Raw genomic sequence first — 16,044 nt, 5'->3', positions numbered from 1 at the left:
ATCATGTTGCATTAATGCTGATGTCAACCTTTTTACAGCTACCCACAGAGGCCCGTGAAATCTTTTGTCTTTGTCGGACGCGAGACAAATCAGTGGATGATAGTAGGAGCAAGGAATCACTATGTTTGAGTCTTGTTGACAATCAACCAGGTGGCTTCACGACAAGAATCACTATTTGTGTTCTTAGAAGAAGCAAGAGGTACTGTGGATCTATTCTGTCACAGAATCTCCATGTGAAGACAAGCATGGGCTGTAGATCGATTTCATCACAGAATCTCCATGTGAAGACAAGCAGGGGGTACTGTGGATCTATACTGTCACAGATTCTCCATATGGAGACAAGCATGGGGTGTAGATCTATTTCATCACAGAATCTCCATGTGGAGACAAGCATAGGGTGTAGATCTATTCTGTCACAGAATCTCCATGTGAAGACAAGCATGGGATGTAGATCTATTCTGTCACAGAATCTCCATATGAAGACAAGCATGGGATGTAGATCTATACTGTCACAGAATCTCCATATGGAGACAAGCATGGGATACTATGGATCTATTCTGTCATAGAATCTCCATATGGAGACAAGCAGGGGATGTAGATATATTTCATCACAGAATCTCCATATGGAGACAAGCATGGGGTGTAGATCTATACTGTCACAGAATCTCCCTGTGAAGACAAACATGAGGTGTAGATCTATTTCATCACAGAATCTCCATATGGAGACAAGCATGGGGTACTGTGGATCTATTATGTCACAGAATCTCCCTGTGAAGACAAACATGGGGCGTAGATCTATTTCATCACAGAATCTCCATATGGAGACAAGCATGGGGTACTGTGGATCTATTTCATCACAGAATCTCCATGTGGAGACAAGCTTGGGGTGTAGATCTATTTCATCACAGAATCTCCATATGGAGACAAGCATGGGGTACTGTGGATCTATTCTGTCACAGAATCTCCATATGGAGACAAGCATGGGATGTAGATCTATTTCATCACAGAATCTCTATATGGAGACAAGCATGGGGTACTGTGGATCTATTATGTCACAGAATCTCCATGTGAAGACAAGCATGGGGTGTAGATCTATTTCATCACAGAATCTCTATATGGAGACAAGCATGAGGTGTAGATCTATACTGTCACAGAATCTCCATGTGAAGACAAGCATGGGCTGTAGATCTATTTCATCACAGAATCTCCATGTGGAGACAAGCATGAGGTGTAGATCTATTCTGTCACAGAATCTCCATGTGAAGACAAGCATGGGCTGTAGATCAATTCTGTCACAGAATCTCCATGTGAAGACAAGCATGGGCTGTAGATCTATTCTGTCACAGAATCTCCATGTGAAGACAAGCATGGGCTGTAGATCTATACTGTCACAGAATCTCCATGTGAAGACAAGCATGGGCTGTAGATCTATTTCATCACAGAATCTCCATGTGGAGACAAGCATGAGGTGTAGATCTATTCTGTCACAGAATCTCCATGTGAAGACAAGCATGGGCTGTAGATCTATTCTGTCACAGAATCTCCATGTGGAGACAAGCATAGGGTGTAGATCTATTCTGTCACAGAATCTCCATATGAAGACAAGCATGGGGTGTAGATCTATTCTGTCACAGAATCTCCATGTGAAGACAAGTATGGGGTGTAGATCTATTCTGTCACAGAATCTCCATGTGGAGACAAGCATGAGGTGTAGATCTATTTCATCACAGAATCTCCATGTGAAGACAAGCATGGGCTGTAGATCTATTTCATCACAGAATATCCATGTGAAGACAAGCATGGGGCACTGTGGATCTATTCTGTCACAGAATCTCCATGTGAAGACAAGCAGGGGGTTCTGTGGATCTATTCAGTCACAGAATCTCCATGTGAAGACAAGCATCGGCTGTAGGTCTATTTCATCACATAATCTCCATATGGAGACAAGCATGGGGTACTATGGATCTATTTCATCACAGAATCTCCATGTGGAGACAAGCATGGAGTACTGTGGATCTATTCTGTCACAGAATCTCCATGTGAAGACAAGCATGGGATGTAGATCTATTTCATCACAGAATCTCCATGTGAAGACAAGCATGGGCTGTAGATCTATTTCATCACAGAATCTCCATGTGAAGACAAGCATGGGCTGTAGATCTATTTCATCACAGAATCTCCATGTGAAGACAAGCATGGGATGTAGATCTATTTCATCACAGAATCTCCATGTGAAGACAAGCATGGGCTGTAGATCTATTTCATCACAGAATCTCCATGTGAAGACAAGCATGGGGCACTGTGGATCTTTTCTGTCACAAAATCTCCATGTGAAGACAAGCATCGGCTGTAGGTCTATTTCATCACATAATCTCCATATGGAGACAAGCATGGGGTACTATGGATCTATTTCATCACAGAATCTCCATGTGGAGACAAGCATGGAGTACTGTGGATCTATTCTGTCACAGAATCTCCATGTGAAGACAAGCATGGGATGTAGATCTATTTCATCACAGAATCTCCATGTGAAGACAAGCATGGGCTGTAGATCTATTTCATCACAGAATCTCCATGTGAAGACAAGCATGGGCTGTAGATCTATTTCATCACAGAATCTCCATGTGGAGACAAGCATGAGGTGTAGATCTATTTCATCACAGACTCTCCATATGGAGACAAGTATGGGATGTAGATCTATACTGTCACAGAATCTCTATATCGAGACAGGCATGGAGTACTGTGGATCTATTCAGCCACAGAATCTCCATGTGAAGACAAGCATCGGCTGTAGGTCTATTTCATCACAGAATCTCCATATGGAGACAAGCATGGCATGTAGATCTATTCTGTCACAGAATCTCCATGTGGAGACAAGCATGAGGTGTAGATCTATTTCATCACAGACTCTCCATATGGAGACAAGTATGGGATGTAGATCTATTTCATCACAGAATATCCATGTGAAGACAAGCATGGGGCACTGTGGATCTATTCTGTCACAGAATCTCCATGTGAAGACAAGCAGGGGGTTCTGTGGATCTATTCAGTCACAGAATCTCCATGTGAAGACAAGCATCGGCTGTAGGTCTATTTCATCACATAATCTCCATATGGAGACAAGCATGGGGTACTATGGATCTATTTCATCACAGAATCTCCATGTGGAGACAAGCATGGAGTACTGTGGATCTATTCTGTCACAGAATCTCCATGTGAAGACAAGCATGGGATGTAGATCTATTTCATCACAGAATCTCCATGTGAAGACAAGCATGGGCTGTAGATCTATTTCATCACAGAATCTCCATGTGAAGACAAGCATGGGCTGTAGATCTATTTCATCACAGAATCTCCATGTGAAGACAAGCATGGGATGTAGATCTATTTCATCACAGAATCTCCATGTGAAGACAAGCATGGGCTGTAGATCTATTTCATCACAGAATCTCCATGTGAAGACAAGCATGGGGCACTGTGGATCTTTTCTGTCACAAAATCTCCATGTGAAGACAAGCATCGGCTGTAGGTCTATTTCATCACATAATCTCCATATGGAGACAAGCATGGGGTACTATGGATCTATTTCATCACAGAATCTCCATGTGGAGACAAGCATGGAGTACTGTGGATCTATTCTGTCACAGAATCTCCATGTGAAGACAAGCATGGGATGTAGATCTATTTCATCACAGAATCTCCATGTGAAGACAAGCATGGGCTGTAGATCTATTTCATCACAGAATCTCCATGTGAAGACAAGCATGGGCTGTAGATCTATTTCATCACAGAATCTCCATGTGGAGACAAGCATGAGGTGTAGATCTATTTCATCACAGACTCTCCATATGGAGACAAGTATGGGATGTAGATCTATACTGTCACAGAATCTCTATATCGAGACAGGCATGGAGTACTGTGGATCTATTCAGCCACAGAATCTCCATGTGAAGACAAGCATCGGCTGTAGGTCTATTTCATCACAGAATCTCCATATGGAGACAAGCATGGCATGTAGATCTATTCTGTCACAGAATCTCCATGTGGAGACAAGCATGAGGTGTAGATCTATTTCATCACAGACTCTCCATATGGAGACAAGTATGGGATGTAGATCTATTTCATCACAGAATATCCATGTGAAGACAAGCATGGGGCACTGTGGATCTATTCTGTCACAGAATCTCCATGTGAAGACAAGCAGGGGGTTCTGTGGATCTATTCAGTCACAGAATCTCCATGTGAAGACAAGCATCGGCTGTAGGTCTATTTCATCACATAATCTCCATATGGAGACAAGCATGGGGTACTATGGATCTATTTCATCACAGAATCTCCATGTGGAGACAAGCATGGAGTACTGTGGATCTATTCTGTCACAGAATCTCCATGTGAAGACAAGCATGGGATGTAGATCTATTTCATCACAGAATCTCCATGTGAAGACAAGCATGGGCTGTAGATCTATTTCATCACAGAATCTCCATGTGAAGACAAGCATGGGCTGTAGATCTATTTCATCACAGAATCTCCATGTGAAGACAAGCATGGGATGTAGATCTATTTCATCACAGAATCTCCATGTGAAGACAAGCATGGGCTGTAGATCTATTTCATCACAGAATCTCCATGTGAAGACAAGCATGGGGCACTGTGGATCTTTTCTGTCACAAAATCTCCATGTGAAGACAAGCATCGGCTGTAGGTCTATTTCATCACATAATCTCCATATGGAGACAAGCATGGGGTACTATGGATCTATTTCATCACAGAATCTCCATGTGGAGACAAGCATGGAGTACTGTGGATCTATTCTGTCACAGAATCTCCATGTGAAGACAAGCATGGGATGTAGATCTATTTCATCACAGAATCTCCATGTGAAGACAAGCATGGGCTGTAGATCTATTTCATCACAGAATCTCCATGTGAAGACAAGCATGGGCTGTAGATCTATTTCATCACAGAATCTCCATGTGGAGACAAGCATGAGGTGTAGATCTATTTCATCACAGACTCTCCATATGGAGACAAGTATGGGATGTAGATCTATACTGTCACAGAATCTCTATATCGAGACAGGCATGGAGTACTGTGGATCTATTCAGCCACAGAATCTCCATGTGAAGACAAGCATCGGCTGTAGGTCTATTTCATCACAGAATCTCCATATGGAGACAAGCATGGGGTACTATGGATCTATTTCATCACAGAATCTCCATGTGGAGACAAGCATGGAGTACTGTGGATCTATTCTGTCACAGAATCTCCATGTGGAGACAAGCATGGGGTTCTGTGGATCTATTCTGTCACAGAATCTCCATGTGAAGACAAGCATGGGCTGTAGATCTATTCTGTCACAGAATCTCCATGTGAAGACAAGCATGGGCTGTAGATCTATTTCATCACAGAATCTCCATGTGAAGACAAGCATGGGCTGTAGATCTATTTCATCACAGAATCTCCATGTGAAGACAAGCATGGGATGTAGATCTATTTCATCACAGAATCTCCATGTGAAGACAAGCATGGGATGTAGATCTATTTCATCACAGAATCTCCATGTGAAGACAAGCATGGGCTGTAGATCTATTTCATCACAGAATCTCCATGTGAAGACAAGCATGGCATGTAGATCTATTCTGTCACAGAATCTCCATGTGGAGACAAGCATGAGGTGTAGATCTATTTCATCACAGACTCTCCATATGGAGACAAGTATGGGATGTAGATCTATTTCATCACAGAATCTCCATATGGAGACAATCATGGGGTACTATGGATCTATTCAGTCACAGAATCTCTATATGGAGACAAGCATGGGGTACTGTGGATCTATTCTGTCACAGAATCTCCATATGGAGACAAGCATGGGATGTAGATATATTTCATCACAGAATCTCCATGTGGAGACAAGCATGGAGTACTGTGGATCTATTCTGTCACAGAATCTCCATGTGAAGACAAGCATGGGATGTAGATATATTTCATCACAGAATCTCCATGTGGAGACAAGCAGGGGTACTATGGATCTATTCTGTCACAGAATCTCCATGTGGAGACAAGCATGGAGTACTGTGGATCTATTCTGTCACAGAATCTCCATGTGAAGACAAGCATGGGCTGTAGATTTATTTCATCACAGAATCTCCATGTGGAGACAAGTATGGGATGTAGATCTATTTCATCACAGAATCTCTATATGGAGACAAGCATGAGGTGTAGATCTATTCTGTCACAGAATCTCCATGTGAAGACAAGCATGGGCTGTAGATCTATTCTGTCACAGAATGTCCATGTGGAGACAAGTATGGGATGTAGATCGATTTCATCACAGAATCTCCATGTGAAGACAAGCATGGGGTACTGTTGATCTATACTGTCACAGAATCTCCATGTGAAGACAAGTATGGGCTGTAGATCGATTTCATCACAGAATCTCCATGTGAAGACAAGCAGGGGGTACTGTGGATCTATACTGTCACAGAATCTCCATGTGAAGACAAGTATGGGCTGTAGATCGATTTCATCACAGAATCTCCATGTGAAGACAAGCAGGGGGTACTGTGGATCTATACTGTCACAGAATCTCCATGTGAAGACAAGTATGGGCTGTAGATCTATTTCATCACAGGATCTCCATGTGGAGACAAGTATGGGATGTAGATCTATTTCATCACAGAATCTCTATATGGAGACAAGTATGGGATGTAGATCTATTCTGTCACAGAATCTCCATGTGGAGACAAGCATGGAGTACTGTGGATCTATTCTGTCACAGAATCTCCATGTGAAGACAAGTATGGGCTGTAGATCTATTTCATCACAGAATCTCCATGTGGAGACAAGTATGGGATGTAGATCTATTTCATCACAGAATCTCCATGTGAAGACAAGCATGGGCTGTAGATCTATTCTGTCACAGAATCTCTATATGGAGACAAGCATGAGGTGTAGATCTATTTCATCACAGAATCTCTATATGGAGACAAGCATGGGATGTAGATCTATTCTGTCACAGAATCTCCATGTGGAGACAAGCATGGGCTGTAGATCTATTTCATCACAGAATCTCTATATGGAGACAAGTATGGGATGTAGATCTATTCTGTCACAGAATCTCTATATGGAGACAAGCATGAGGTGTAGATCTATTTCATCACAGAATCTCTATATGGAGACAAGCATGGGATGTAGATCTATTCTGTCACAGAATCTCCATGTGGAGACAAGCATGGGCTGTAGATCTATTTCATCACAGAATCTCTATATGGAGACAAGTATGGGATGTAGATCTATACTGTCACAGAATCTCCATGTGGAGACAAGCATGAGGTGTAGATCTATTCTGTCACAGAATCTCCATGTGGAGACAAGCATGGTGTACTGGGGATCTATTCTGTCACAGAATCTCCATGAGGAGTTTGTAATTCAATCATCCCTGAATCATGCACCCTGCCCTGCTTGTGTAGTGGTAAAGGACTTTTCTTCCACATTAAGCAGTAATATTCTATAAACGCCAGCTTACCTCACAGGATTAAGTACAGCTAAAACACACATTTATTCTTTGTATTTTCAGGAGAAGAATAAGAAGCTATGGCACACACCCTACTATGAGAATGAACTAAAACTGAAGCAGTTATACATAAAGATATGTAAGAAGCTGCCAAGTTATGGATGCAAAATCTTTCAGGTGAAGGAAATACTTCGAGGAAACACACAGAAAAAGGTAAATTTAGACATTAAGCACATCAAGGAAGATAACTCTCCAAATAACGCTGAACCCCCGAATAAGTTTGTCAAATGGCTCCACGCTATCACTTTCTTCATGCATTCCGTTATTCAAAGAAACTCTACACAAAAATGTAATCTGTGTCCCTGATTGGGTAAATACCGTAAGCCTTGCAAAGAAGGTCTTACAAAATAATCCACTTTCATTTATATTAGGATATTTGTTATTATCCCCCATGTCAAGACGGAGCCTTGTCATTGGTAATATAATGTTCAATCATTCTGTTGCAGATACCAAGGTTATTAGGTATTGCCAGTGAGAAAATAGTGCTATTGGACAATAAAACCAAACTTCTCGCCAAATCACAAAACATTCGTAACTTGGAGGATTGGCTGTCCGGCACAGGGAAAGCCCATGATGGCCTGGTCTTGGAGTTCCGAGGGTCTAAACCATGGGCGCTTGTGATGCCAACACTTGACAATCTCAAGTCAGTGACAGCAGCCATCTGGCAGGCCCTAGATATGGATGGACGATTCCTAAACAACGGCACTCTCAGGAGGGATAGTTTCGAGTTTGGTAAGAATATGGAATTTCAAATGAGGTATTTTTGTCCAAGAAATGGTATTTATGCATGGTGTGTGACTTTGACAAGTGGTTTGGAGCCAGAGTTTGGTCAAATTGATATTGATCTATGAGCTCAGCTAAAATGGGATAATTTAAGATGAAACTTTACCGGAATTAATAGATGCTAATTTTGAGGACAAGTTTTGGTTATGAGACTCAGTTTTCAGTACTGAATGCTTGAAGTAGGAATTTTTATTTCAGTGTACAGTTTTATAACCAGATTGTGTAATAACAGGCTTAAAGTGCATAATTCAGTACAAATTTGTTGATATCTTTCCAATAACAGGAAGACGTGTGTTTGTGGCAATCGTAGGATACATCGGTCAATAAATTAGTTGTTTTGGTGTACAGTAATATGACATTTTAAACTATTGTACGACTGATGTTTTGTTTTTTTGTCAAGGGATGAGAGGTTGTATTCTTAGAGAGGGAAAACCATACCAATTTAATTAATTAGTTAATTAATTAATAAATACAAAAGTAGATTCAGGATTATTAAGGGGGAATATTATGAAGGTGACTATTATTTATATGATGTATCTCTGACAATATTCTTTGGCCTGTCAGACTTCCACAGGCGCCAGCTGACGATGCAGACGGAGATGCGGAGTGGGACACAGTATGCCACCGAGCTGGAGCAGCTTCAGAAGATGCTTCACTTCCCTGAAGAGGTCGCTATGATGCTAACAGACTCCGAACACAGCCTCTTCACCAGCATTCCTTCTGCACAGTATGTGCGACAGGTCACAATTGACCTCTCCAGGTCGCCCACTCACAGGAAACACCCATGTGTGGAAGATCTCATTCAGAGGTTTAACGAGGTATGCACAACATTGTCATTGATGCAATACTTACAGTGAAACATTGGTACACCAGTGCACACAAGGCAGTGTCAGATACAGAAACTACAAGCTCAGCACACAGCCAAAACCTACCACAGAGTGAAGGGAAAGCAACTTATTTTGATGAGATTTTCACTTTGATACAACACCTCTTTGCGTGAAGACACCTTTAGGAGGTCATGACAGGGGATCTTCTAAAGAGCTCATCAAGGCTTTAAAATACTTGGTATAAAACAAATATGATCTATATTAATGCAGTCGTGCCATTACTTTGTAATGGATATGTTATACATCATGTCATTTCTGAGCATCATGGCATCTACACCCAAATGGGTCTACTGTCAAGGTGGTGAGTGAGTGAGTGAGAATGGTTTTACGACGCTTTTAGCAATATTCCAGCAATACCACCGCGGGGGACACCAGAAATGGGCTTCACACATTGTACCCATGTTGGGAATCGAACCCGGGTCTTCTGCGTGAGAGCGAACACTTTAACCACTAGGCTACCCGACTGCCCCTGTCAAGGTGGTGAGGTGAAAGGGGGTTTAACGTCGCGTCCAAGATTATTGCACTTATATTGCAATGTGCATGCACGTGTGTCTGTGGCTGCTTGTACTAGTCTGGACTAATTTTATAGTGCTAGCCCACTGAGATACCATGCCGCAGTTTTACATGAATGCCCCACTCAGACACAGTATACTCACTCTGAGGCAACCAGTCCATGTGTTAGCCCCTTAATGCCGAGAGCCAGGCAGGGTAACAAGTCCCATCTTTTAATGTCAATCGGTATGACGCTGCCAGGGTATCATACCCCGGACATTCCGCTGTCCGGATGGACGCTCTACCACTAGACCACGGAGGCGGTACATACTATCAAGGGAAGCTGTGCTCTGTGGTGTTTTTCTTGTGCTAACGTCAGAATTTCCAAAACAAGGTGGCCAAAAAATGAATCATATTTAAAAGCTGACAACTGATTGATTCATGAACTCAAGCCTCCTTCACATGGTGTGGCAGTTAGTGTTCGCTCTGTGTTCACCTGACGTGAGGTGTCATCAGATCGTGACACAGGGAAGTATCGTATAGTAGTAAAAGATCTGATTTTAACGAGATTGAAGGATCTGAGGCTTGTGTCCTGGGCCTCGGCCGTCGCTGGCCATGTTTAGTTGGGGCTCTTCGGTTGAGGGAACAGGGGATGAGTGAGTGCAGGGTCAAAGAAGTGCAGATGACAATATGATAAGGGTGTGTGTAGTCCAAGGTATATTCATAATTCAAGAAATAGGGAAAACCTTTATAAATCATTACAGAAGTCATCATATGTGTTCATTTGAATGAGAATAAGACTTTGATCATTTTCGCAATTGAGTATTTGGGACTTATAACATCATAAAATACATAAGTTTGACTAAAATGTTTCAAAAAGACTGACATTAGAGGTTTTCTGGGAGCATTTTCCATATACGTGTATTTGGACATAAGCATGTTTTATACCAAAGTTGATTTTCTAAACATCAAGGGAGACAACTCTTGATGACCCGAAGTACATGTCTCCACAGACTGTTGCATCAAGGGCCTGTTTCATGTTTATGATGGTCTTTCAGGCCTGTTTCATGTTTATGATGGTGTTTCATGTTAATGATGGTGTTTCATGTTTATGATGGTGTTTCCTCACGTTGTAAAGATGTTGTTGTCCACGTGTTGCAGGTGACGACGTGGATCACCCAGATCATCATCACACAGGCCACCCATGAGGACCGGAAGGCAGTGTTGTCCTGTATCCTGAGACTGGCCTTATACTGCTTCGTCCTCGGCAACTTCAACTCTGCAGTCGAGATACTGGCAGGACTCAGGTGAGTATCTCTGGCAATGTGACAATCAAAGATACAGATTCTAGAAAAGGATGGGTACCCATACTCTCTGTGACATCAAGTTAGCATGCAAGGACTGGATGAATGTGGGGCAGTGTGGTAGTGCTCATCACACCCAAGACCTGGTAAACCAGGCTAAATGTTCTCCTAGGCAGTTCTACCCGAGAAAGGAATATCCCAGGCCAGTTTGTCCCACCCCCGGACACCCTCTGAATTTCAGATATATTTTGCATAAGATTGGAAAGGTTATGAGGATGTGGTATATGAATTAAATGACCCCAAACAAAAGATAATTTTAGTTTGACACAAGTGGCTCTCTGTCGTTCTGGAGTAGGTACAATCGAATAGTACCTTTGTACCTGAACCTTTGAAGATCTGGGGTAGAATAGGTCTTCAGCAACCCATTCTTGCCGTAACAGGCGACTTTGTTTGTCATAAGAGGCGACTAACAGGATCTGATGGTCAGTATTGTGACTTGGTTGATTCATGTCATCGTGTCCCAATTGTGTAGATTGATGCTCATGATATCAATCACTGAATTGTTCAGACTTGATTATTTACAGACCGCCCTCACATAGCTGGAATATTGCTGAGTACGGCGTTAAATAACACACAAACAAACAAAATGTTACATCGGGTTTCAATTCAATTCAATTCGGGTTTAATGATGATGGAATATTTCTGCAAGCATACTCACTCACTCACTCACTCACTCACTCACTGTTTGAATAGAAATAATTCATAAAGCATTTTGCAATTGGTAGTTGTCTCACTTCTGCATGTATATGTCTCATATGGCTATGCTTCGACACTCCTCAATACTGACCCATGTTGCTGCTAGTAATGAAAGCAGACCACTCATTCTCTTATTTTCATTCCAGATCTGAGAAGTTGAAACCTTTCTGGTTGTCGATATCGGAGGAGAATCTGTCCACCTTGAGCTCCCTCACTGAGGTCCTGCTGACCAGAGATCCTTCTCCAGAATACAGGGAGGCCGTCAGCCGAGCCTTAGACATCCAAGAATGCAAAGTGGTTCCTTTTTTCGGTGGATTCTTACGTGATCTCAAGGCAATATTTGCTGGCGTTCCAAGCCTCATTGTGCTTCCATCGGAAGAAAATCAAAACCTAGAGGTATGTGATAAAACAAAAACATTACACGGAAGTGTTACAATTGGTCTCTGTTAACCCAGCAGCAAATGGGCACCCAATTTGAGGTGATGTAAATGTGCGATCCCCTTCTAGTGCATTATAGGCAGCTTGGGTTGTATACATTGGGAGTGACTGGGGTACATGTAGGAGTGACTGGGGTACATGTAGGAGTGACTGGGGTACATGTAGTAGTGATGTATGATCATGAGCAATCAGGAGGTGAGGTGAAAAGGGGTTTAATGTTGTTTTCAAGGTTATTGCACTTATTATCGTGTATAAGGTGAACCCAGAAATCAGTATGTACGCTTTTGTATATCTTGAATGTGGCGCATGCTCTAATCTTGTCATTGGGAGTGACCGGGGTACATGTAGTAGTGTTCTTCCTTCAAAAGATAGGCCTTGAATCTCCCTCATCTTGCACTGATGTGTATATGTGTGCTTTTGTGTGTGTGTGTGTGTGTGTGTTTGTGGGTGTGGGTGTGTGTGTGTGAGCATGCGAGCCTGCGTGCGTGCGTGTGTGTGTGTGTGTGTGTGTGTGTGTGTGTGTGTGTGTGTGTGTGTGTGTGTGTGTGTGTGTGTGTGTGTGTGTGAGTGAGCATGCGAGCGTGCGTGCGTGTGTGTGTGTGTGTGTGTGTTAGTACTTTTGTGTGTGTCTCGTGTGTGTGGTTGTGTCTGTGCTTTTGTGTGTATGATATTGTGTATGTGCTTATGTATGTGTTCTTGTGTGTATGTTCTTGTGTGTGTGCTTATGTATGTGTTCTTGTATGTTAATTTGTGTGTGTGTGCTTGTGCTTGTTCGGACTTATGCCTTTTTATAGTGCTAGTCCACTGAGATACCATGCCACAATTTGGCATGAATACCCCACTCAGACACAGTATACTGACTCCGAGCCGACCAGTCCTTCTTTTCTCCTGATAATGCTGAGTGCCAGACAGGGTAACAACAAGTGCCGTCTTTTGACATCTCTTAGTATGGCATAGCCGGTGATTGAACTACCAACCCTCTGCTACCAGGAAGAAGCTCTATATGCTAAACCACAGCGGCAGTCTTACTGAATGTACTCTGGTGCATAATGAATGGACTCTTTGGGACATTATTATTAATATCATAACACTTTGACAAGTAAGAAATGTCAAATGAATACAGTCCATATACAAACTAGATGATGTTTCCCTGGCAACAACAAGGCCAGATACAGAGGTAGAATTATCAATAATTATAGAAGTTTGTCATTGAGTTATTGAAACCATCACATGAAGCACCCATACAATCTTCAACTGCCAGTGGAAACTGAACTCGGATCATCTCGGTATAAATAAATCCATCATACTGCTCAGACATCAGTGTCATTTTCTGTCTGATGCTTCCTATGCTTACAGACCTTGATAGGTTGAAAATTGGCGAAATTTGTAAACTTTTCTAGATAGTTTTTTATCACGGAAACACAAATTACCTTGAATTTTATTTCATTTCACAGATTGAATAATTCATGAGTACAAGGTAGTGTTGTGTTTGGCATGTATAAGACAGTCATGTCTGTGTGTCATCATTGGGAAAACTGCCTCGATGGTCTAGTGGATAGAGCATCTCGGCATTAAGAGAATAAATGCAATTGCTTCAAACAACATGGTATCACCCGGTGAAGATGATCTGATCGATAATCAATATTGTAATAAAACATGTCTTACTTTGCAAAGTGCATCAAATCACATCAGCACCTTGATTAGAAACATGAAAAGATTTGGAAAATATCTGTTGACGCTAAGATGTCGTACACGTTTGCAAATACTGCAATCAAACAAAATCTGCACGGCAGTTTACGAACCGGTTGTCGATTTCGACTTCTATAGTCAGATAATTCCCTTGCCTCGGGAAGATGGCAGGTCTCCCAATGATGTAAACATCTGGGACTGCATAACTTTGGGCTTTCCTGCTACATTCGACTACTGCCATGGTCCAGTGGATAGAGTGTTCGCCCAGAGAGCAGAAGTGTTTTGGTTTGATCCCCTAACATGTCATGCCCAAAGAGGTTTAAAGGTGGTTCTTGTTGTTTCCCTGCCTGGTGCACATAATTCAGGGGCTAAATAAGGACCGGTCAGCTAAGAGTCAGTATACTGTGTCTTAGTGGGGTATCTATGTTACTGCGGCCAGGTATCTCAGTGGGCAAGCACTATAAAACCGACATTTGTGCAGACAAGTACAAGCAGCCACACCCACATTCATGCATGTTGCTATATAAGTGCAGTCATCTTTAATATAATGTTAAGCCCATTTCACCTCACCTCACCTCACCTCACCTCACCTCACCTCACCTCACCTCACCTCACTCAGCCCATCATAATGATAATCATACCTCTTCCCCAGTTTGTGTCCGACTACAACGGTGAGGATCGCTTCATGACACGGATCGGCGTGGGCGGCCTCATCAACATGGACAAGCTGAAACAGGCTCACATCGTCCTGAACGACATCCTCCTATTTCACCACCACGCTGACCACCAGAGGGCGATCATACAGAAACTAGAAGATATGGAACAGGATGAGAACAGGTAGGACAAAGACTGACCAATAAAGTTAACATTTACATTTTAGCGTTATACGAACCGAGAAATATTTCCACGACTCAGTGACTGAACACAACACCAACCACACCCTCAATCATTCACTGACCAGCGATTTACCCTGGATTCCACACAGAGAACTCTTGGCAGATAAAAAATGCTATATGACGGCGGCCTGTAAATAATCGAGTATGGACCAGACAATCCAGTGATTGACATCATGATGTACTCAATTAGGATGTGATGACACATATCAACCAAGTCAGCGAGCCTGACCACCCGATCCTGTTAGTCGCCTCTTACGACAAGCATACTCGCCTTTTACGGCAAAGCAGGGGTTACTGAAGACCTATTCCAACCCGGATCTTCAGGGGTCGACTGGGTTGAAATACTGAATATCGTATGTTGTGGATCCAAGGCCTGCGGGATCCCATGACTTGGATTATTTACATGAAAGCTGATGATGTTCATCCAAGTCCTGCAGGATCTGATGACTGGGATTCTTTACATGAAACCTACTGATGTTGATCCAAGTCCTGCAGGATCCGATGACTTGGATTATTTACATGAAAGCTGATGATGTTCATCCAAGTCCTGCAGGACCCGATGACTGGGATTATTTACATGAAACCTCCTCATGTTCATCCATGGCCGAATCTCTACTGCCACATAACGCCCATCCTTCAAGAAAAGAAAGTTGAAATGCATTGAAAACTTAAAAAGAGCAAACTGCATTTTGTCCTGATCCAATGAGAGCTCATGCAAATTGCATTGTCTTTGCCCTTGACCATGTTGATATGCTTGATTAAGATTAAACTCTGCAAAGAAACTACCATGGTTACAGACCGCCTCCATGGTCTTGTGGTAGAGTGTCTGTCCAGGGTTTGATCCCCGACCGTATCATACCAAAAGACATTTACTTGGCATGCATGGGTTGCTGTTATTTTGTTATTGGGATTTTTTCTTCTTTGGTACTTTGGTTGTACCAGGGTTAGAAATTATGTTTTTATTTCCTCTAGTCTGTAAAAATGATGTGTTACCACAGAGAAGGCTGTCGTCAAGACCAATTCTTACACAGATCCTTACGGGTCCTCCCAAGTAGACATTATGTATGTTACATATTTTCTGAAAAATACAGAATACAAAAAGGAAAAAACGTGACATATGACTTGAATTCTGTCATAAGTTGACCCATAACTCTTGTAGTTCCAGTGCCCTCTCTTCCTGAGAGAGGCAATATCAGGAAGGTTAACCCCAAGTCTGCCAATAT

The 16,044-nt window shown here is 42.2% G+C and overlaps 1 protein-coding gene across 1 annotated transcript in view; it reads left to right on the top strand.

Annotated features, from left to right (window-relative positions):
• The window catches only part of LOC124138056 (1-phosphatidylinositol 4,5-bisphosphate phosphodiesterase epsilon-1-like), a 385,123-nt gene that overhangs the window by 287,925 nt on the left and 81,154 nt on the right, over positions 1 to 16,044 (top strand). The window contains exons 10-15 of the mRNA XM_046504564.2: positions 7,580 to 7,729; positions 8,023 to 8,308; positions 8,924 to 9,177; positions 10,900 to 11,045; positions 11,945 to 12,194; positions 14,578 to 14,762. Coding sequence (XP_046360520.2) covers positions 7,580 to 7,729; positions 8,023 to 8,308; positions 8,924 to 9,177; positions 10,900 to 11,045; positions 11,945 to 12,194; positions 14,578 to 14,762 — 1,271 coding nt within the window. The remainder of the gene's footprint in view (positions 1 to 7,579; positions 7,730 to 8,022; positions 8,309 to 8,923; positions 9,178 to 10,899; positions 11,046 to 11,944; positions 12,195 to 14,577; positions 14,763 to 16,044) is intronic.

The sequence above is a fragment of the Haliotis rufescens genome, unplaced genomic scaffold (genome assembly GCF_023055435.1).
Source record: "Haliotis rufescens isolate VD_foot unplaced genomic scaffold, xgHalRufe1.0.p SCAF_12, whole genome shotgun sequence".
In the NCBI taxonomy this organism is placed as follows: Eukaryota; Metazoa; Mollusca; class Gastropoda; order Lepetellida; family Haliotidae; genus Haliotis; species Haliotis rufescens.
This window is presented reverse-complemented; position numbering and strand designations above follow the sequence as displayed.